The sequence below is a fragment of the Salmo salar genome, chromosome ssa13 (genome assembly GCF_905237065.1).
Source record: "Salmo salar chromosome ssa13, Ssal_v3.1, whole genome shotgun sequence".
Taxonomy (NCBI): Eukaryota; Metazoa; Chordata; class Actinopteri; order Salmoniformes; family Salmonidae; genus Salmo; species Salmo salar.
Genome location: NC_059454.1, coordinates 42,048,661 through 42,072,108, shown reverse-complemented (window position 1 = coordinate 42,072,108; position 23,448 = coordinate 42,048,661). Strand labels below are relative to the sequence as shown.

The window sequence follows — 23,448 nt, the reverse complement described above, 5'->3', positions numbered from 1 at the left end:
AACAAACCTAATTAAATATCACTCCTGTATTCATTAACTGCCATGTCTAGGTGGCGTGTGTGCCTACCACACAGGGCAAACCAAGCCTCTGATATGTACAGTAAGTAGCATTACGGGAACATTTAGACTTAAACTCCCTTTTAGCGGAGGAAAAGGCAAAACAAAAACAAAAAGACAGCTCATTTAAAAACATCAAACAAAAGAGAAAAAGAAATGCAAACAAAAATCAAGGAGAACCGGGTTCTCTTTTTCTGCCTCCAAAAGAGGAAATGAATAATATGCCAGGAAAACAGAAGGAAGAAAGGGGGAGTGGGTGGAGGTGAAAGAGAGAAAGCTAGAGCGTCGCCTCTCCTCTTGATTTGGCCTTTTTTTTTTTTTTTATCTGGCGGTGGCATCCGAGTGGAGGAAACGTTGGTTATAGCGGTATCAGGGACGGCCTCCGATGACAGACAGGCCAAAATACAACGGCTTTCTTCTGGGCCTGATTAAAGCAAGGCAACAAATGGTGGTGGGACAGGGAGACAGACACGCACAGGACAGACGTATACTCACAGGACACTCAGGGGACAGACGTATACTCATAGGACACTCAGGGGACAGACACAGGCTCACAGGACACAGGCTCTCAGGGGACAGACACAGACTCACAGGACACTCAGGGGACAGATACAGGCTCACAGGACACAGGCTCTCAGGGGACAGACACAGACTCACAGGACACTCAGGGGACAGACGTAAATCGCACAGTATGGACAGACCCGCCAGCAAACGCCCACAAAGTGGGACGGTTCTGGATAATGAGACCTGATCATTTATAGATAAACTACTATATAACTGCACTGTAACAATCTTATTACTCACCTGATCATGTATAGATAAACTACTATATAACTGCACTGTAACAGTCTTATTACTCATAACAATCCATACATATCAGACAAGACAGTTTATGTATAGAAAAATGTAATACTTTTGTCCTTTCTCCACAGCTCATAAAAAAAATATATACATTTTACAACATCAAAACATTTTAGAGCACTAAAAGTAAACCATAAAAAACATTGTTTGCTCCCCAAACAATAGATTCGAAAGACTTGTTACGCGACATGAAATGAGTAAACGCTATGTGCAATGACTGACCAAACAGAACCATTGCCCTAAGGATAGAAGGTTCTCTGACGGAACCTCAGGGGAACTTTCAGAAGGCTGCCGTTGAGTTTGGGAGACCCTGCCCCCTGCTGGCGACAGAACAGAACTGATTGTTATTATTAGCCGTTAGACAATTAAAACAACTTAACATGCATGCTGATACAGCAAAGGAAAAGCATGACAGGATCACTATAAAGAGATCTAAAAAATGAAAACGCTAGAGATCATCCATTTCTATTATTCTAATATTCTAATATAAAAGTTAAGGAAAAACACGTCATTGGAATTGGCAGTGGAGCGTAAACAGTATTGCACTTGAACATTAACAAACAATTCACAGTATGATTGGTCCAAGACAGGACACACAAGTGAGTGTTACTAAGGTGTCATTAAGGAAGCTCCTTAATGCTTATTTTTTTTAAAGGGAACAGAAATGCCATTATACAACCAATAACAACCTCCCTTTCCTATTTTCCCCTTTGTGTTCAGGTATCTTTTGTTCACCAATTCCATGTTATCAATTTAAAACAAATCCTGGGTTGTGTTCGTCAGGCACCAACTGGAAGAGAACTGAAATGCTAATTTTTTTGTTGTAAAAATGTTTTAACCGTAAACTTAATGAACACAACCCTGTCCTGTCCCCTTCTCTTCCTCCACTATGTGAAGGTCAAGGCATGTAAAATACCCAGGTTTAAAAACATCCTCTCATTAGCGAACACACCATTACACAGACAGACAAGGAGTCTTAAAAAGACATGGAAGTGGGATTCAAAGGAGTGAGGCCCAGAAATAGTAGTCTTGAGAGAGCGAGAGAGCGAGAGAGAGAGAGGAAGGCGTGGGGAGAGGGGAGGCAGAGAGAGGACTCAACCGCTCAACCCCTGATCAGGAAAAGGAAATGTCAGTTGCAACGTAATGTTCCAAAATAGATTTGCTGACTTTTACACGTGCGTGTCCAAAGAGAAAAGTAAGTCGGTCCCACCTCCACCTCTCGAACCCATTGTGAGTTTCTCATAAGGCATTAGGACATCCAGGATGTACTGTATGATGTCACAAGGTCAACAAGAACCCGGTCATGGCTAGAAGGGACACAGCTTTTCTCAAATTAACATCAAAAGCCAATTTTTTCTTTTTACATTTTAACTAACCCCAACCCTTCTCCTAACCTTAACCCAATTCTCCTAACCTGCTACGAAAAGTAATATCTGACATAAGTTGAATCCCTTCTAGCCATGACCCAAAAACCCTGATAAGATCCCTTTTTCAGTTCCAGAACCTTCTTCAGTTCTAGAATATTTTAGAGGTTCCAGGATTTATCATTTTCGTCTCAGATTACCACACACAGTGATTTCAATAGAACCCCAGTACTGTAGTCAAAAAGCGAGACTGTTTAAGTTGGTTCCCCAGTCAACTTCTGTTGGTCAGTGAGCAGAGCTCTACTGCGTCATTGTCCAAACTGCACTTCTAATCCTCCACTCCGGTCTCTTCATTTTGGTGATCCAGACACAGATTGACTGGAGGACTGAAGACAAGGTGCCTTTGGTCCAATGGGAATGCTATCCAGGGGGCTCAGGTCCCGGTCGGGATTAAAGATCACGGTTGATTGGTCAAGGGAATGTCAGTCACTGGATCTTTGACAGGCCATTTGCCAGGAGGAGCTTGAGGGGGATGGTTGTGCGGGACACTGTCAGAGGAAGCTTGTGGAGACCTGTGGAGACATAAAACACTTACAATTAACACCAACAGTGGAACAAAATGGCATGATTATCGCCGACAGAGTGTGAGAAAAATAAAAGATTAAAAAAAGGCTAGTTTGGGTGAAAAGAAAGTCCATCAATCACAGAACAGAACAAAAGCTGTTGGGGAGGTAGTGGGAGAGGAGAGATGCTATCTATCCCTTGAGGAAGGGGGGTGCGTGTCCACGGCTCTATGCGCCGAACTGTTTGTGTTGGGCGGAGGGGCAGAGGGCGAGTGTGTGTGGGGGGCCCGGGAGGGGGCCCAGCGGCCAGGCCCACAGGGGACTCCTACTCCCCTCTTTCCTGAGAGAATTGTATAGGCCTTTCTATCTGAGGAAAGGAGACCAGCCCATTGGGAAACATGGCCAGGCCCAGAGCTGGGAAGAGAACACCTTTATAGCTAGCTCACAGTACAGTCACTCTGAAAACACACTGACTATTGGCAGCTAGCACAACCCTTCTACTACATAATGAAAGTAACACAATACGGCTACCAAATACCTAAGCAAGCAAGATGCATATCCAAAAACGGATTGGGGGAGTCGACTACAGCCAAGATAGGTGGACAAATCATGTAGTTGTATTTTGAGTGGAACATGACTAAATTGAAGATGAAGTTATACAAAAGCATGGTATCTAACATCTAAACATAAAAAGCTAAAAACACACAGAAAGGCAGGTATCAGGTTCATAGACATATTCCTGTAGAGCACGGATGTAAAAAAGGGGCGTTATAAATACTTCTGATTGATTGCGTAACGTACCAAAGGCACGCATGAGTTCTCTCTGCACAGCCCAGGTGAGTGTGTTGATGAGGCAGGCAGAGGTGAGTCCAGCAAACAGAATGTTGTACAGGAACACTATGTGGAAGTTCCCCAGCCAGTTATACCTCCCAAAGTCTCCCAGCAGGTCAAAGCGTGTGATCCCTGAAGAACAGGTAAGAGAATGGGATTAGTTTGACACTATAAACTGCTCAGCATATCTTCACCCCCCCCCAATGGATAAATAAAGTTCAAATCCATATTACTTTCACTAATCCATCCGATTCAGATCTGGGAATACGTCAAGAGAGGAAGGAAAGAAGGGTGCATTTCTGAAGCACAGTACATGACCATGGCCAAGGTCACACACTGTTCATTGTGATTGACTGCATACACATGCCCTCTTGTGTTCAGAAATGATACTACAACCAGAAGCTCTCAGTCTAATTACAGTAGGCAATAGAGCCCCACAGTGGAGGTGTCATAATACCCATAAAACCTAGTGGTCAAACAGGGAAACGGTTCCAATCGTTTTTCCACCATAAGGGACTTTAGAAACACTTGAAATAAGGGCTGTGTTTCGTGTAGGCTTACCCTGGCTTACCCTGGTGTGACGGCAGGTAGCCTAGTTGGGCCAGTAAGCGAAAGGTTGCTAGATCGAATCCCCGAGCTGACAAGTTTAAAAAATCTGTCGTTCTGCCCCTGAACAAGGCCGTCATTGTAAATAAGAATTTGGACCAACTTGCCTAGTTAAATAAAGGTTAAATAAAACATTTAAATAACAATTGATAAGTCACCTTGTCCGAGAAAGATTTACATGGTTATCAAAACGTCATGTCAGGGTAAGCCTACAGGAAACACAGCCCTTACTGTTTCTAAAATCCCCTATGGGAAACATTTATGGTGGGAAACGATTGGAACCATTTCCCTGTTTGACCACTAGGTTTTATGGGTATTATGATACCACTGTGGGGGTCTACGCATCTCTTTTGTTCAAGCATACAAGACGACAAGAATCTAGAAACTCAACCTGGGGAACGGGGAGGGCTCTTACCCAGAGTGCGAGAGAAGACCGGCAGTGCTGAGCTGAGGACCAGAAGAGACACACAGTTCCCAATGATCTGTGTGAGGTTGGTGTCCTGAGAACGGGGCAGCAGGGAGGTGAAGAGAGGAGAGCTGTAGAAGCCCACCACAGACGACACCATCAGGTACAGGATGAGGACCACCTGCACTGCTGCTCCCAGAGAACCAAACATGGAGAAGGAAGCCGTCCCCAGGCGAGGGTCCTACCACGCAGAGGAAACATACGATCAAGGCAAATCTGTTATTCTCTATAAAAAAAAGGTCCTTATGTCCTTAGAATTGTTTAGTCTTGAGAAATCTATATGAAAGATACGGCCCTCAGTCACTCAATAGAAGAACAGACTATTCAGGATCAACATTACAGAGGCAATAGGTCAATGTGCATCGTTAGAATTCAACATATGTATACAGATAGAGTAAACTCATGCTATAGGCCCTCAAACGCAACTCTGAACCTTGAAGCCAGTTCCACTGCATTTTTTAATTGTTCCCCTCTAACTCAGGGACTGATTTAGACCTGGGACACCAGGTGTGTGCAATTAATTATCAGGTGGATCAGAAATCCAGCAGGCTGCGGGAACTCCTAGGGTAAGAGTGGAGTACCCCAGCTATAGGGTGTCCAATCAAAAACCAATTTGACCAATGGGTTAAATTCTGTTAAATTGTGTAGATAATCCACGAAGAAAATCAATGGTCCAAACTGTGTCTCCATCCTAAACCGTTGAAGTTATTGGAGTTTTTTACCCTAGTAGGAAGGTCAAAATTAGGCTGACTAAATGAAATGGAGGCCAGAGAAAATAAGTGGTAACATTTATTTTTTTAATCTGGTAAATAGCGTCGCTTTAGCGAAACTGGATGCTGAGCCAGAATGAAGGCTACCCAACAGGCTCACTCTTCTCAAATCCGGTGGACATAAAACAATAGAGGTAAGATAGATATGGACTTTGAGAGATTTCTCAAGCATCTCTCTAAAAAATGTCAACGGAGCACTAAGTGTAAAAAAGAAAGACCTCACGGAACGATTCAGAACGTGATCATATTTATCACGGTAAAATGCATTTTAAAACCTAATGAAGGGAAAACATTACCACCAAAGCGTGCTTTCACCCACATTGGGCAGTGTGTGTAAACGCCCTACATGCTACAAAATCAACAGCGGGCTGTCGAGAATAATCCATACAAAGCCCCTTCCAGCTCACGCCATCCCTTATTCCCCTTAGTAGAGTCCTCTCACCCCCATTCCACTAGGCATGGCCGTCTCGTCGAACAGGAGCTCCAGAACATGGAAACAAACCATCAACACACAGGCCACCGTTAGAGCTAGGAGCAGCAGCATGGCCAGAGGGTAGAACAGGTTCCGCTGCCATGGTGACGCTCTCCTACGCATCTCTGGGGGAGAGAGAGAGAGAGATGAGGACAAGGACCACTGGAGACAACGCTGTCAGTCTCCCGGTGAGCAGTGAAGCTATTCCTGGAATTTGTCTAATGCCCGAATGAAATCCAACAATGTTGTATAATCTTCCAATGAATTTGATCCAACCCTAGTAAGTCAAGAGAACTTAATAAAAACACAGTATTATTATTATTATAGAACGATGGTTTTACCGAGGGCGATTCGTTTGGCCTGGACGCCGAGGAACTGCTTCCTCAAAGGCTCCACGTTCACACTGACCCAGCATGCCGTGCTACCCCCTACAAGGAACAGAGCACGGTCAACACAACCACCACCTCCTCCTCTAGGATGAGTCATGGATGTGTGATACAGGCAGCATACGATTCCGAATAGAAATGCATTCAATTGTCCCATGTTGAGAGACTATTGTAGCCCACGGTCGCTGGCCCACTCACTGTTGAGTGTCCTGGAGAGCGAAGCCTCCTCGAACGCAGCACAGTTCATCTCCACCTCCACATTCTCCAACAGCTGAGGAAACACAGGGGATGGATTTCATTGAGTCATTAGTGTTATGTTATAACAATGCCATGTTATTGTCAACGATATCCCCAATTGTTTGCATAGTCAACTTACACACAGCTCTAACACACACACACACACACACACACGCCACCAGGGGTCTCTTCACAGTACCCAAATCCAGAACAAATTCAAGAAAACATACAGTACTATATAGAGCCCTAATTGCATGGAATTTCCTTCCATCTCATATGGCTCAAATAAACAGCAAACCTGGTTTAAAAAAAACAGATAAAGCAACACACCTCTCTCCTATTTGACCTAGACAGTTTGTGTGTATGCATTGATATGTAGGCTACGTGTGCCTTCATTTTTTTTTAATGTAGTTCTGTCCTTGAGCTGTTCTTGTCTATTAATGTTGTGTATTATGTTTCATGTGGACCCCAGGAAGAATAGCTGCTGCTTTTGCAACAGCTAATGGGGATTCTAATAAAATACCAAAGACATAAATGTCAGTGTTTCAGTTATTGTCTGCATATGGGAGAAAAGGTTTGCGGATTATCACTCACCCGTGGTTTGACCAGTAGGCTCCCAGTGACACTGAACATGCGGGAAAGCCCGAAGGGAGTGCACACTGCAGGGAGACAGGAAGAGGTGTCAGGCAGCATTCATACACATCACAAGTTAAGCAGCCAGTGCGGCAGATGGACGAGACATAGTGGAGGTGTCCTCACATAGCAGCAGCAGCACTCCACACAGAGAGATGGCAGAGTAGAGGTAAGGAAGATAGTACTCCCACATGTCTGAGATGGGAGACAACAGGTCATTAGAAAAAGGACTTGGATACATGCTTCTCCAATTTTTTAATTTTTTAAAAGGACACCAATTCAATTCAAAAATACTTAGCCATTGCGAACAGTTGCAAAAACGGCTTGAATGAAAAGCAACTAACCGTAGAGACTCTCCCTGGCGCTGTGGTTGTTAAGTAGGGCCACAAACACCCACACCATGCCCAGCACTAGCAGAGTGAGCAGCAGTAGCACCACCGCCGTCTCATACACCCGCGCCATCACCCCTTTCTTACAGCCCACAAAGCCCTCCGACTCGGTGAAGAAGTAGGCGAAGGGCATGAGGAAGACCAGGGACAGGTTGGAGAACAGGAACACTAGGTTCCATAAGCCTGATGATGGAGAGAAGAGATGGTCAAAATATTTCATTACAAATTTAGGTAATATCATAAAAGGGATAGAAATCTAGCAACAAACACGACCACCACAGTGAGGCACAGCCTAGCCATTTAGGGCAACACTTTTTTGGGGGGGTATATAGAACACATAAATCTGTAGAGCTCGATGGAAATAAGCAAGAGGGACTAGAGTTGTCAGTGCTTGCTATGAATTTTATATTTGGGCCCCCACTTCCCTTCAACTGCTGGTTTGTGGAGCTCACGTTTCATTTCTGTGAAAGATGCACCGAATATTATTACATAATCAACTGTGCAAGGTTCCCAAAACCATAGTAATGAATCATTTGTTTTGGAGCTCATTGACTATCAACACTTGGGATTCAAAATGTAGGCGCTCTGACCATGAATGAACTACTATGGAATGACAACGTGGAGCGGTATTGGGTGTTGTGGTGTAAACGTGGATCAGTACCGTGAATGAGAGATCCATTGAGCCACTGCATGTAGTAGCTGTGAGGGAAGATGAGCAGCACCTCATTGGACAGGATGGAGATGGGGAGGAGCAGCACAGCGCACACTGCCACAGAGAGAGTAAACGTACACAGCCATAGCCTAGACAGGAAGAGAGAGAGAACGGTGAGGGAGAGGTGTGCTGTAACGAGGGTCTGTAGATTGATTAATGTACGCTGTATTTTTATGTCATTTGGACAATACAGTATTGCTAGTTGCCCTGGGTGAGTAGGGAGGAAAGGAATATCAGAGTGTAAGGACAAAGGGCAAGGAGGACAGTGACACAGGCCAAGTTGTGTCATCTCGTAGGTCACATCGACTCAGACACTAGCTCACACCCAGCCACTCTAAATCACAGACTGAGTGAGTCAACGTGCAGACTGCTGCTAGGTCAGTTAAATCATTAGGTCTCTTTACTTACGCAATTTTGTTGGCGGTCGCATCTTCAATGTCATCTGGAAAACGGCAGAAAACATAAGAGTGAGTGCTTCACAGTTATACCAACAGGCCAGCTAGTACTGACTAAAGGCATGTGAGCATCTTGTCAACACAACCCATTTACCCAGACATAAGAGTTGAAATTGTGTCGAGGCAACGTATGTTGCCTAGAGTGTTGAGGGATATGCTTAGAGAAAGAGATATATCGGTAAGAAACTAAGGTAGTGCCGATCAACACGGACAGAGGGGAAATAAGTAGTTGGCCTCAAAAATAGAGATATGTGGAGTACACCGTGTTCAAGACCCAAAAGAACAAGTCTGTACAGGTCATGAGGAGGAACTGAAGAGTGTGTGTGTGGGGGGGGGGGGACGACGACATGTACTGGGAGCAAGAGAAAGCAGTTCGCAGCATCCGAATCGATTCACAGATCCCATCTTCAACATCACACCATTCAATTAAGCTGCGAGGCACAAATGTTCTGCTGGTGTTGACTGACTGCGGTGGACATTCATTGGAAACACTACTCGTAACGCAGAACAGGTTTAGCTGACTCTTTCCAAAACCCAATAAAAACACTGGCTGGCCCGGCTCAGTGGGCTGGCCCACCTCCAAACAGCTAAACCTCTGCAGAGCCAGAGCGGCACAGCTACAGGCCAGACTTGTTATGTTGTAGCGGATGTGCTACAGCGGTTTTTCAATAACCAGACTTTACTGGAGTGATTACATATGGTACATAACCAAATTGCATTTGTACAGCCACACTTCCAACGTTCAATTCATCGGATTAGGGCTGTCACAAAATTTCATCAGTTGGTGATTGTCAAGCAAATAACTGGGTCGGTCTCACGGTAATTGACTGTTAATTAACAAACTCATTTAGCATCTCCTGGCTTCCACATACAGCCTACAAGTCACAAATGCAGACCTTTGGAACATCTACATTTGAAAAAGTATTGTAAATCCGTGAAATATAGCCTACACCTTCACAATAAATCCATTATTTAAGACAGGTCTAAAGAAACATGATATGAATAAAATAGAAAGGATATTTTTCTCCAAACAATTTGAGTGCACACACATGCAGCTAACAAAAGAAATGGGTACTCCTGTATGCTTAATTTAGAGTGATTAATGTAACTTCAGTTCTACAAACGTTAGGCTATATATTTTGATATTTAATACATAGTAAAGCTGCATGATGTGACTAATGATTTGAAAGAAGTCGCTTGAAAAAGGCATGAGCTCTGCTTTGCTTTTATACGCAGGCTGTACACTTCAGTCTCTCATTCACAATTCGACAAGCACTTGCTAACTCCTTCAAGACCGTTGGAAAAGCATTCCAGGTGAATGCCAAGAGTGTGCAAAGCTGTCATCAAGGCAAAGGATGGCTACTTTGAAGAACCTAAAATATAAATTTGCTTAAACATTTTTTTGGTTACTACATGATACCATAGGTGTTATTCGTAGTTTTGATGTCTTCACTATTATTTCACAATGTACAAAATAGTAAAAAGAAAACCCCTGAATGAGTAGGTGTCCAAACTTTTGACTGGTACTATATGCATGTTATTTTTTTAACTAGGCAAGTCAGTTAAGAACAAATTATTATTTACAAATGGATGGCCTATGGACAGAGAGTGAGAGAGACCGTTCAAAAGTTTGGGGTCACTTAGAAATGTCTTTGTTTTTTAAAGAAAAGCTAATTTTTTGTCCATTAAAATATCAAATTGATCAGAAATACAGTGTAGATATTGTTAATGTTGTAAATGACTATTGTAGCTGGAAACGGCTGATTTTTTTATGGAATATCTACATAGGTGTACAGAGGCCCATTATCAGCAACCATCCCTTCTGTGTTCCAATGGCACGTTGTGTTAGCGAATCCAAGTTTATCATTTTAAAAGGCTAATTGATCATTAGAAAACCCTTTAGCAATTATGTTAGCACAGCTGAAAACTGTTGTTCTGATTAAAGAAGCAATAAAACTGGCCTTCTTTAGACTAGTTGAGTATCTGGAGCATCACAATTTGTGGGTTCGATTACAGGCTCAAAATTGCCAGAAACAAAGAACTTTCTTCTGAAACTCGTCAGTCTATTCTTGTTCTGAGAAATGACTATTCCATGCAAGAGATTGTACGAGATCTTCAGTTTCTTGGCAACGCCGTGTACTAATCCCTTCACAGAACAGTGCAAACTGGCTCTAACCAGAATAGAAAGGAGTGGGAGGCCCCGGTGCACAACTGAGCAAGAGGACAAGTACATTGGAGTGTCTACTTTGAGAAACAGACGCCTCACAAGTCCTCAACTGGCAGCTTCATTAAATAGTACCCACAGAACACCAGTCTCAGCGGCAACAGTGAAAAGGCGACTCCGGGATGCTGGCCTTCAAGGCAGAGTTGCAAAGAAAAAGCCATCTCAGACTGTCCAATAAAAAATACAAAAATTAATATGGCCAAAAGACACTGGACTAGAGGTCGACCGATTATGATTTTTCAACGCAGATACTGATTATTGGAGGACAAAAAAAAGCCGATACATTTCTAAAAAATAAATAATAATAATAATAATAATAATATTCGCCCAATTTCTTTTATTTATTTGTAATAATGACAATTACAACTACTGAATGAACACTTATTTTAACTTAATATAATACATCAATAAAATCAATATAGCCTCATAAATAATGAAACATGTTCAATTTGGTTTAAATAATGCAACAACAAAAAAGTTGAAGAAAGTAAAAGTGCAATATGTGCCATGTAAAAAAGCTAACGTTTAAGTTCCTTGCTCAGAACATGAGAACATATGAAAGCTGGTGGTTCCTTTTAACATGAGTCTTCAATATTCCCAGGTAAGAAGTTTTAGGTTGTAGTTATTATAGGACTATTTCTCTCTATACCATTTGTATTTCATATACACCTTTGACTATTGGATGTTCTTATAGGCACTTTAGCATTGCCAGTGTAACAGTATAGCTTCCGTCCCTCTCCTCTCCCCTACCTGGGCTCGAACCAGGAACACATCGACAACAACCACCCTCGAAGCATCGTTACCCATCGCTCCACAAAAGTCGCAGCCCTTGCAGAGCAAGGGGAACAACTACTCCAAGTCTTAGAGCGAGTGACTTTTGAAATGCTATTAGCGCGCATCCCGCTAACTAGCTAGCCATTTCACATCGGTTACACCAGCCTAATCTCGGGAGTTGATAGGCTTGAAGTCATAAACAGCTCAATGCTTGAAGCACAGCGAAGAGCTGCTGGCAAATGCACGAAAGTGCTGTTTGAATGAATGCTTATGAGCCTGCTGCTGCCTACCATCACTCAGTCAAACTGCTCTATCAAATCATAGAGTTAATTATAACACACAGAAATACGAGCCTTTGGTCATTAATATGGTCGAATCCGGAAACAATCATTTCGAAAACAAAACGTTTATTCTTTCAGTGAAATACGAAACCGTTCCAAATTGTATCTAACGGATGGCATCCCTAAGTTTAAATATTGCTGTTACATTGTACAACCTTCAATGTTGTCATAATTATGTACAGTTCTGGCAAATTAATTACGGTCTTTGATAGGAATAAATGGACTTCACACAGTTCGCAACGAGCAAGGCGGCCCAAACTGCTGCACATACCCTGACTCCTTGCATGGAACGCAAGAGAAGTGACAATTTCCCTAGTTATAAGAAATTCATGTTAGCAGGCAATATTAACTAAATATGCAGGTTTAAAAATATACTGCTCAAAAAAATAAAGGGAACACTTAAACAACACAATGTAACTCCAAGTCAATCACACTTCTGTGAAATCAAACTGTCCACTTAGGAAGCAACACTGATTGACAATACATTTCACATGCTGTTGTGCAAATGGAATAGACAACAGGTGGAAATTATAGGCAATTAGCAAGACACCCCCAATAAAGGAGTGGTTCTGCAGGTGGGGACCACAGACCACTTCTCAGTTCCTATGCTTCCTGGCTGATGTTTTGGTCACTTTTGAATGCTGGCGGTGCTTTCACTCTAGTGGTAGCATGAGATGGAGTCTACAACCCACACCAGTGGCTCAGGTAGTGCAGCTCATCCAGGGTTGCACATCAATGCGAGCTGTGGCAAGAAGGTTTGCTGTGTCTGTCAGCGTAGTGTCCAGAGCATGGAGGCGCTACCAGGAGACAGGCCAGTACATCAGGAGACGTGGAGGAGGCCGTAGGAGGGCAACAACCCAGCAGCAGGACCGCTACCTCCGCCTTTGTGCAAGGAGGAGCAGGAGGAGCACTGCCAGAGCCCTGCAAAATGACCTCCAGCAGGCCACAAATGTGCATGTGTCTGCTCAAACGGTCAGAAACAGACTCTATGAGGGTGGTATGAGGGCCCGATGTCCATAGGTGGGGGTTGTGCTTACAGCCCAACACCGTGCAGGACGTTTGGCATTTGCCAGAGAACACCAAGATTGGCAAATTCGCCACTGGCGCTCTGTGCTCTTCACAGATGAAAGCAGGTTCACACTGAGCACATGTGACAGACGTGACAGTCTGGAGATGCCGTGGAGAACGTTCTTCTGCCTGCAACATCCTCCAGCATGACCGGTTTGGCGGTGGGTCAGTCATGGTGTGGGGTGGCATTTCTTTCTTTCCTCCATGTACTCGCCAGAGGTAGCCTGACTGCCATTAGGTACCGAGATGAGATCCTCAGACCCCTTGTGAGACCATATGCTGGTGCGGTTGGCCCTGGGTTCCTCCTAATGCAAGACAATGCTAGACCTCATGTGGCTGGAGTGTGTCAACAGTTCCTGCAAGAGGAAGGCATTGATGCTATAGACTGGCCCGCCCGTTCCCCAGAGCTGAATCCAATTGAGAACATCTGGGACATCATGTCTCGCTCCATCCACCAACGCCACGTTGCACCACAGACTGTCCAGGAGTTGGCGAATACTTTAGTCCAGGTCTGGGAGGAGATCCCTCAGGAGACCATCCGCCACCTCATCAGGAGCATGCCCAGGCGTTGTAGGGAGGTCATACAGGCACGTGGAGGCCACACACACACTACTGAGCCTCATTTTGACTTGTTTTAAGGACATTACATCAAAGTTGGATCAGCCTGTAGTGTGGTTTTCCACTTTAATTTTGAGTGTGACTCCAAATCCAGACCTCCATGGGTTGATAAATTGGATTTCCATTGATTATTTTTGTGTGATTTTGTTGTCAGCACATTCAACTATGTAAAGAAAAAAGTATTTAATAAGATTATTTCATTCTTTCAGATCTAGGATGTGTTATTTTAGTGTTCCCCTTATTTTTTTGAGCAGTGTATATACTTATGTATTGATTTTAAAGAAAGGCATTGATGTTTAGGTACACATTGGTGCAACGACAGTGCTTTTTTCTCAAATGCGCTTGTTAAATCACCCGTTTGGCGAAGCAGGCTGTGATTCGATGAGAAATGAACAGGCACCACATCGATTATATGCAACGGAGGACACGCTAGATAAACTAGTAATATCAACCATGTGTAGTTAACTTGTGATTATATTAAGATAGATTTTTTTTTTTATAAGATAAGTTTAATGCTAGCTAGCAACTTACCTTGGCTTCTTGCTGCCCTCGCGTAACAGGTAGTCAGCCTGCGACGCAGGCTCCTCATGGAGTGCAATGTAAGGCAGGTGGTTAGATCGTTGGACTAGTAACCGGAAGGTTGAAAAAACAAATCCCCGAGCTGACAAGGTAAAAATCTGTCCTTCTGCCCCTGAACAAGGCAGTTAACCCACCGTTCCTAGGCCGTCATTGAAAATAATGATGTGTTCTTAACTGACTTGCCTAGTAAAAAAAAAATTGTTATTCGAATTTTATCTATCTATCTATCTATATATCTATATTTTTATTTTTTTTTTATTTATTTATTTTTTTTTTTAAATCGGCCACAGACAAAAATATCCCCTCGTGTTGTCCTGGTTTCCAGAAGAGGATGTCTTCCTTAATTGACCCCCCATAAACATAACGGACATATACCAGGAGCTGTCCCAGGCCCACCACGTCTGTTGACTCATCCAACTGTAACGCATAGAATTCACTGGCTTGTATGTGAAGCAGTAATTGTTTCAAAACATCTCCTGCCATGTCACTGATGCTTCATTAAACAGTGTTGTTTGACGAAGCCATTGTCTGTATACTTTTTGGGGCCTTTTCCCCCAGCATTGTACCATTTTCGAAATTGCCCCTTGTGCATTCTACTATTGCAACTTTCAAGAGTAAGTTGAAAGCCAGATTGATTTCCTTTTTGGGAGGGGGGGGGGGACTAGGCAAACAGATATCCATACTCACCCGTGACATAGTCCGCATTCTTCTTGAAGTGAGTGAGGATGAGGTAGGACAGAATGTAGAGGCAGATGAAGAGGAGGACACAGATCTGCAGAGAGGAAACGAAAACAAAACATTGGTACCATTTTTCAATTAGCAGGATGTGCTTAGACAGTTCTGACAGTTGCTTCATTAGCTTTTTAGTGAAGTATGCAGCTTGGTTCACTTTTATCCAAATATAAGTAGAAGCAGAATATACACATATTGGACAAACAGAATACCAAACCAAGTCTAGCAGTCCGTCTAAAAAGAGTCACAAACCATAGTAGGTTAGGGCGGCATGATATGGGCAAAGAAAAAAATATTGCGATTTGACTTGCGATATAAATCAAAACACTAGGGTAAACTGTTAGAATCATAGAAAAAGGAATAACATTAAGCAAAGTGGAATCCCTACTGTTAACTAATCACAGACGAAGGGGCGTAGACTTTGCCTTGCCTCTAGAAGAATATATATATATATAAATAACTAACTATCTTTTCCGAACAGCCCTCACCGTAGTCCAAAACCTCACAAAATGTCGTCATAATATGCACAAACTCTTTTGAAAGGTTTCGGGTGATTGCAAACTGTGGAAGCCTGTTCCCGCCAGAGCGCATAGCCTCGAGAAGCCTATGAGCGCTGATCCCTTCCGGCCAGTGGAAACGTTATGCAATAGCCTAATATAGGCCTATTTATTTGTGTTAAAAGAAAATGTGATCAAATTTTGCTTATATTCAAACTTCAGGTGGCTAGGCTACCTAGACCTTAGCAATCAAATTATTGACTGGAATTAAATCAATACACACCAATAGTGATGACATACTGTGTGAGTAACTTTTGAATTAACGATGCAAAGGCCTACATGATGAAACCCTGCATAAAGCAAGCTCAGCCCTGTTAGTTCTACTGTGCAACTGCAGTTGTCTATTTTGATGCTTAAACCATATGACCCGATTAGATATATCTGGTCCCATCATAGCCCAGATAAAACCGTTTTACAGCTGATTTACTACCATGCCATACCCTCCAACTTGGGTCCGGAGTTTTACCTGGTTAGGTTAGCCCAGTGGTCCTCAAACCTCTCCTCGTGGAACCCCAAATGTTTCACAATTTAGTTTTAGCCCTGAACTAGTTCACATGACTCACCTAATCAAGGGTTAGTTGACAAGTTGAATCAGGTGTGCTAGCTCTGGAATAGATCAAATACATGAACTGGCTAGGGATCCCCTAGGAGAGGCTTGAGAACCACTGGGTTAGTCTTTACTAGCCTAAACATTGACAAAATACACCATATTACTGGCCTGCAAATGTGCCTGGACCTTGTGGGTTAAACTGCTGACAAAAAGAGCCATAACTGATCCAAATGGTTGCCCAATCAGGCAGGCTAGACCCAGTCATTTCAAAATTAATATGAATTCAAACCGCCAGGCTTTTGAGCGGTTATTCACTGCAGTTTACAGTCTAGACTAGTGTTGTACTCACTTGAAAACAATAAAAACTAATTGCATTGTTGTTGTAGCCAAGGATGGATATAATTATTGTCCCTAAAAAAACGGAATCAATAGGGTAGCTTTCAGAGCTGGTACCCGGGGACTGGGAGCACACTGTAGCTAGGGCATTCGAACTCCTTGACTTTTTCCACATTTTGTTACGTAACAGAGCCTTATTCAAAAATAGATAAATTATAATTTTTTTCCCCCTCATCAAATCTACACACAAAGCAAAAACTGGTTTTTAGAAATGTTTGCAAATTTATTAAACATAAATATATTTACAAAAAGTACTCAGACCCTTTTCTCAGTACTTTGTTGAAGCACCTTTGGCAGCGATTACAGCCTCGAGTCTCCTTGGGTATGACGCTAGAAGCTTTGCACACCTGTATATTTGGGGAGTTAATCCCATTCTTCCCTGCAGATCCTCTCAAGCTCTATCAGATTGGATGGGGAGCGTTGCTGCGCAGCCATTTTTTAGGTCTCTCCAGAGATGATCGATCGGGTTCAAGTCCGGGCAACTCAAGGACATTCAGAGACTTGTCGTCTCGAAGCCACTCCTGCATTGTCTTGGCTGTGTGCCGAGGGTCGTTGTCCTGTTGGAAGGTGAACCTTATCCCCAGTAGAGGTCGACCAATTAAATCGGAATGGCCGATTTCAAGTTTTCATAAATCGGTATTTTTGGCCACCGATTTGCCTATTTTTATTTATTTATTTTTTAAATAAAAAATTTAAACTAGGCAAGTCAGTTAAGAACACATTCTTACTTTCAATGACGGCATAGAAATGGTGGGTTAACTGCCTTGTTCAGGGGCAGAACGACAGATTTTTACCTTGTCAGCTTGGGGATTCAATCTTGCAACCTTACGGTTAACTAGTCCAACACTAACCACCCGCTTTACATTGCACTCCACGAGGAGCCTGCCTGTTACGTGAAGGCAGTAAGAAGCCAAGGCAAGTTGCTAGCTAGCATCAAACTTATCTTATAAAAAAACAATTAATCAATCATAATCACTAGTTAACTACACATGGTTGATGATATTACTAGTTTATCTAGCCTGTCCTGCGTTGCATATAATCGATGCGGTGCGCATTTGCGAAAAAGGACTGTCGTTGCTCCAACGTGTACCTAACCATAAACAATGTCTTTCTTAAAATCAATACACAAGTATACATTTTTGAACCTGCTATTGCCTGCTAACATGAAATTCTTAACTAGGGAAAATGTGTCACCTCTGCAACAGAGTCAGGGTATATGCAGCAGTTTGGTCTGCCTGGTTCGTTGCGAACTGTGTGAATACTATTTCTTCATAACAAAGACAGCCAACTTCGCCAAAATGGGGGATGATTTAACAAAATCAAAATTTTCACACTTGCGAAAAAAGCACAATCGTTGCACGACTGTACCTAACCATAAACATCAATGCCTTAAAATCAATACACAGAAGTATATACACTGCTCAAAAACTCCAAGTCAAATCACACTTCTGTGAAATCAAACTGTCCACTTAGGAAGCAACACTGATTGACAATAAATTTCACATGCTGTTGTGCAAATGGAATAGACAACAGGTGGAAATTACAGGCAATTAGCAAGACACCCCCAATAAAGGAGTGGTTCTGCAGGTGGGGACCACAGACCACTTCTCAGTTCCTATGCTTCCTGGCTGATGTTTTGGTCACTTTTGAATGCTGGCGGTGCTTTCACTCAAGTGGTAGCATGAGACGGAGTCTACAACCCACACAAGTGGCTCAGGTAGTGCAGCTCATCCAGGATGGCACATCAATGCGAGCTGTGGCAAGAAGGTTTGCTGTGTCTGTCAGCGTAGTGTCCAGAGCATGGAGGCACTACCAGGAGACAGGCCAGTACATCAGGAGACGTGGAGGAGGCCGTAGGAGGGCAACAACCCAGCAGCAGGACCGCTACCTCCGCCTTTGTGCAAGGAGGAGCAGGAGGAGCACTGCCAGAGCCCTGCAAAATGACCTCCAGCAGGCCACAAATGTGCATGTGTCTGCTCAAACGGTCAGAAACAGACTCCATGAGGGTGGCATGAGGGCCCGACGTCAACAGGTGGGGGATGTGCTTACAGCCCAACACCGTGCAGGACGTTTGGCATTTGCCAGAGAACACCAAGATTGGCAAATTCGCCACTGGCGCCCTGTGCTCTTCACAGATGAAAACAGGTTCACACTGAGCACATGTGACAGACGTGACAGAGCCTGGAGACGCCGTGGAGAACGTTCTGCTGCCTGCAACATCCTCCAGCATGACCGGTTTGGCGGTGGGTCAGTCATGGTGTGGGGTGGCATTTCTTTGGGGGGGGCCGCACAGCCCTCCATGTGCTCGCCAGAGGTAGCCTGACTGCCATTAGGTACCGAGATGAGATCCTCAGACCCCTTGTGAGACCATATGCTGGTGCAGTTGGCCCTGGGTTCCTCCTAATGCAAGACAATGCTAGACCTTATGTGGCTGGATTGTGTCAGCAGTTCCTGCAAGAGGAAGGCATTGATGCTTTGGACTGGCCCGCCCGTTCCCCAGACCTGAATCCAATTGAGCACATCATGTCTCGCTCCATCCACCAACGCCACGTTGCACCACAGACTGTCCAGGAGTTGGCGGATGCTTTAGTCCAGGTCTGGGAGGAGATCCCTCGGGAGACCATCCACCACCTCATCAGGAGCATGCCCAGGCGTTGTAGGGAGGTCATACAGGCACATGGAGGCCACACACACACACACACTACTGAGCCTCATTTTGACTTGTTTTAAGGACATTACATCAAAGTTGGATCAGCCTGTAGTGTGGTTTTCCACTTTAATTTTGAGTGTGACTCCAAATCCAGACCTCCATGGGTTGATAAATTGGATTTCCATTGATTATTTTTGTGTGATTTTGTTGTCAGCACATTCAACTATGTAAAGAAATAAGTATTTAATAAGATTATTTCTTTCATTCAGATCTAGGATGTGTTATTTTAGTGTTCCCTTAGTTTTTTGAGCAGTGTATTTTTAAACCTGCATATTTAGCTAAGAAATCCAGGTTAGCAGGCAATATTAACCAGGTGAAATTGTGTCAGTTCTCTTGCGTTCATTGCACGCAGAGTCAGGGGATATGCAACAGTTGGGGCCGCCTGGCTCGTTGCAAACTAATTTGCCAGAATTTTACGTAATTATGACATAACATTGAAGGTTGTACAATGTAACAGGAATATTTAGACTTAGGGATGCCACCCATTAGATAAAATACGGAACGGTTCCGTATTTCACAGAAAAAAATATAAACGTTTTGTTTGAGATGATAGTTTCCGGATTCGACCATATTAATGACCTAAGGCTCGTATTTCTGTGTGTTTATTATATTATAATTAAGTCTATGATTTGATAGAGCAGTCTGACTGAGCGGTGGTAGGCGGCAGCAGCAGGCTCGTAAGCATTCATTCAAAAAGCACTTTCGTGCGTTTTGCCAGCAGCCCTTCGCAATTATTCAAGCATTGCGCCGTTTGACTTCAAGCCTATCAACTCCCAAGATTAGGCTGGTGTAACCGATGTGAAATGGCTAGCTAGTTAGCGGGTGCGCGCTAATAGCGTTTCAAACGTCACTCGCTCTGAGACTTGGAGTAGTTGTTCCCCTTGCTCTACATGGGTAACGCTCCTTCGAGGGTGGCTGTTGTCGATGTGTTCCTGGTTCGAGCCCAGGTAGGAGCGAGGAGAGGGACGGAAGCTATACTGTTACACTGGCAATACTAAAGTGCCTATAAAAACATCCAATAGTTAAAGATATATGAAATACAAATCGTATAGAGAAATAGTCCTATAATAACTACAACCTAAAACTTCTTACCTGGGAATATTGAAGACTCATGTTAAAAGGAACCACCAGCTTTCATATGTTCTCATGTTCTGAGCAAGGAACTTAAACGTTAGCTTTTTTACATGACACATATTGCACTTTTACTTTCTTCTCCAACACTTTGTTTTGCATTATTTTAACCAAATTGAACATGTTTCCTTATTTATTTGAGGCTAAATTGATAATACATAAATACTAAGTTAAGTGTTCAGTATTGTTGTAATTGTCATTATTACAAATATTATTATTTATGTTTAAATTGGCCAATTAAATCGGTATCGGCTTTTTTTGGTCCTCCAATAATCGGTATCGGCGTTGAAAAATCATAAATCGGTCGACCTCTAATCCCCAGTCTGAGGTCCTGAGCAGGTTGTCATCAACGAGCGCTCTCCATTTTGCTCCGTTCATCTTTGCTTCGATCCTGACTAGTCTCCCAGTCCCTGCAGCTGAAAAATATCATCCACCACGCTTCACCATAGGGATGGTGCCAGGTTTCCTCCAGACGTGGCGCTTGGCATTCAGGATTCAGAACAGAGAATCTTGTTTCTCACGGTCGGAGTCCTTTAGGTTTCTTTTGGCAAACTCAAAGTGGGCTTCCGTCTGGCCACTCTACCACTAAGGCCTGATTGGTGGAGTGCTGCAGAGATGGTTGTCATTCTGGAAGGTTCTCCCATCTCCACAGAGGAACCCAGGAGCTCTATCAGAGTGACCATAGGTTTTTGGTCACCTCCATGATCAAGGCCCTTTCTCCCCCGATTGCTCAGTTTGGCCGGGCGGCCAGTCCTAGGAAGAGTATTGGTGGTTCAAACTTCTTCCATTTAAGAATGATGAGGCCACTGTGTTCTTGGGGAGCTTCAATACAGCAGACATTTTTGGGTACCCTTCCCCAGATCTGTGCCTCCACACAATCCTGTCTCGGAGCTCTACAGACAATTCAGTCAACCTCATGGCTTGATTTTTGCTCTGACATGCACTGTCAACTGAGGGACCTTATATAGACAGGTGTGTGCCTTTCCAAATCAATGTCCAATCAATTGAATTTACCACAGGTGGACTCCAATCAAGTTGTAGAACCATCAAGGATGATCATTGGAAACAGGATGCGCCTGAGCACAATTGCGAGTCTCATAGCAAAGAGTCTGAATACTTATGCAAATATATTTTATGCATTTGCAAAAATGTATAAAAAAAAACGTTTTGCTTTGTCATTATGGGGTGTGTAGATAAAATCCTTGTTAAAGTCATTTTTTTGAATAAGGTTGTAATGTAGAAGGGCTCTGAATACTTTGAATGAACTGTGTGTTTTCGTTATCTGTAACAGTTCATATAAGGAAATCAGTCAATTGAAATAAATTAGGCCCTAATTTATGGATTCCACAACTGGGAATACAGATCTGCATCAGTTCGTTACACAAACCTTAAAAAAATAATTATAGGGGCGTGATCTGAAAACCAGTCAGTATCTGGTGTGACTACCATTCGCCTCATGCCGCACGACCAGCTCCTTCGCATAAAGTTGATCAGGCTGTTGATTGTGGTCTGTGGAATGTTGTTCCACTCCTCTTCAATGGCTGTGTGAAGTTGCTGGATATTAGCGGGAACTGAAATCCGCTTTCGTACACGGCGATCCAGGGCATCCCAAACATGCTTAAATGTATGCAGACCATGGAGAAACTGGAACATTTTCAGCTTCCAGGATTTGTGTACAGATCCTTCAGACATGCTGAAACATGAGGTGATAGCGACAGATGAATGGCACGACAATGGGCCTCAGGATCTCGTCATGGTATCTCTGTGCATTAAAATTGCCATTGATATGGCCTGGCTATACCATAACTCCACCGTCACCATGGGGCACTCTGTTGACATCAGCAAACCACTCGCCCACACGACACCATATATGCTGTCTGCCATCAGCCCGGGGCAGTTGAAACCAAGATTCACCCGTGAAGAGCACACTTCTCCAGTGGCCATCAAAGGTGAGCATTTGCCCACTGAAGTCTGTTACAACGCCAAACTGCAGTTAGATCAAGACCCTGGTGAGGACGACGAGCGCACAAATGAGCTTCCCTGAGGTCCTGGGCTGGCATGGTTACACGTGGTCTGCGGTTGCGAGGCCGGTTGGGTGTGCTGCCAAATTCTCTAAAATTAACATTGGAGGCGGCTTATTAAGGTAGAGAAATGAACAAAATTCTATGGCAACAGCTATGGTGGACATCCCTGCCTGCATGCCAATTGCACGCTCCCTCTCAACTTGGGACATCTGTGGCATTGTGTTGTGTGACAAAACTGCATATTTTAGAGTGGCATTGAATTGTCCACAGCACAAGTTGCACCTGTGTAATGATCATGCTGTTTAATCAGCTTCTTGATATGCCACATCTGTCAGGTGGATGGATTATCTTGGTAAAGGAGAAATGCTCATTAACAGGGGTGTAGACAAATTAGTGAGTATACAACATTTCTAGGATCTTTTACCTCATGAAACCAACACGTTGCATTTATGTTTTTGTTCAGTGTAGTTAGGTTATGGAGCCTATAGTTGATCGTTACACTTATACTCGTTTAGTTTTATGCTCTATAAACTGACCCCTTTCGAATAAATGACTGGCAAGTTTTCCACCGGCGCACTGCAGTAGGCTGTGCCCATAACAAAGGTACTTTTTAATGTTTTTTTACAAGTGGATAATACAGTTGCTTATGATAACCACAGGTGAAGTCAACCCGTAAAAAATAAATAATCATAATAATATGAATAATACAGCTATGACATAGCATACGGATGATAACCAACGAGGCCATGTTGGTTATCACCACTAGGGGTTGTAGTCATTATGGCTGAATTTCTGTGCAACATGCTTATCAAATTAAAGTGTGTTGGTCACGTACACAGTTTAGCAGAGAAGCTTGACAAGGCTGGGGCTCCATGGGGTGTGTACAGACAGATGGGGGGGGGGCACAGAGAGGAGAGGAGGAACATTTAAGAGGAGAGAGAA

General features: G+C 43.4%; 1 protein-coding gene across 2 annotated transcripts in view; it reads right to left on the bottom strand.

The window, feature by feature from the left end:
* Positions 1 to 946: 946 nt before the first annotated feature.
* The window catches only part of lmbr1l (limb development membrane protein 1-like), a 44,792-nt gene continuing 22,290 nt past the window's right edge, over positions 947 to 23,448 (bottom strand). For both annotated transcript variants that reach the window (XM_014135879.2, XM_014135878.2), the window contains exons 2-13: positions 15,094 to 15,178; positions 8,756 to 8,789; positions 8,297 to 8,436; positions 7,591 to 7,818; positions 7,373 to 7,441; positions 7,208 to 7,272; positions 6,575 to 6,647; positions 6,332 to 6,418; positions 5,961 to 6,115; positions 4,698 to 4,929; positions 3,647 to 3,808; positions 947 to 2,854 (exon numbers count right to left, since the gene is read on the bottom strand). In XM_014135879.2, coding sequence (XP_013991354.2) covers positions 2,769 to 2,854; positions 3,647 to 3,808; positions 4,698 to 4,929; positions 5,961 to 6,115; positions 6,332 to 6,418; positions 6,575 to 6,647; positions 7,208 to 7,272; positions 7,373 to 7,441; positions 7,591 to 7,818; positions 8,297 to 8,436; positions 8,756 to 8,789; positions 15,094 to 15,178 — 1,416 coding nt within the window. In that variant the 3' untranslated portion in view covers positions 947 to 2,768. The remainder of the gene's footprint in view (positions 2,855 to 3,646; positions 3,809 to 4,697; positions 4,930 to 5,960; positions 6,116 to 6,331; positions 6,419 to 6,574; positions 6,648 to 7,207; positions 7,273 to 7,372; positions 7,442 to 7,590; positions 7,819 to 8,296; positions 8,437 to 8,755; positions 8,790 to 15,093; positions 15,179 to 23,448) is intronic.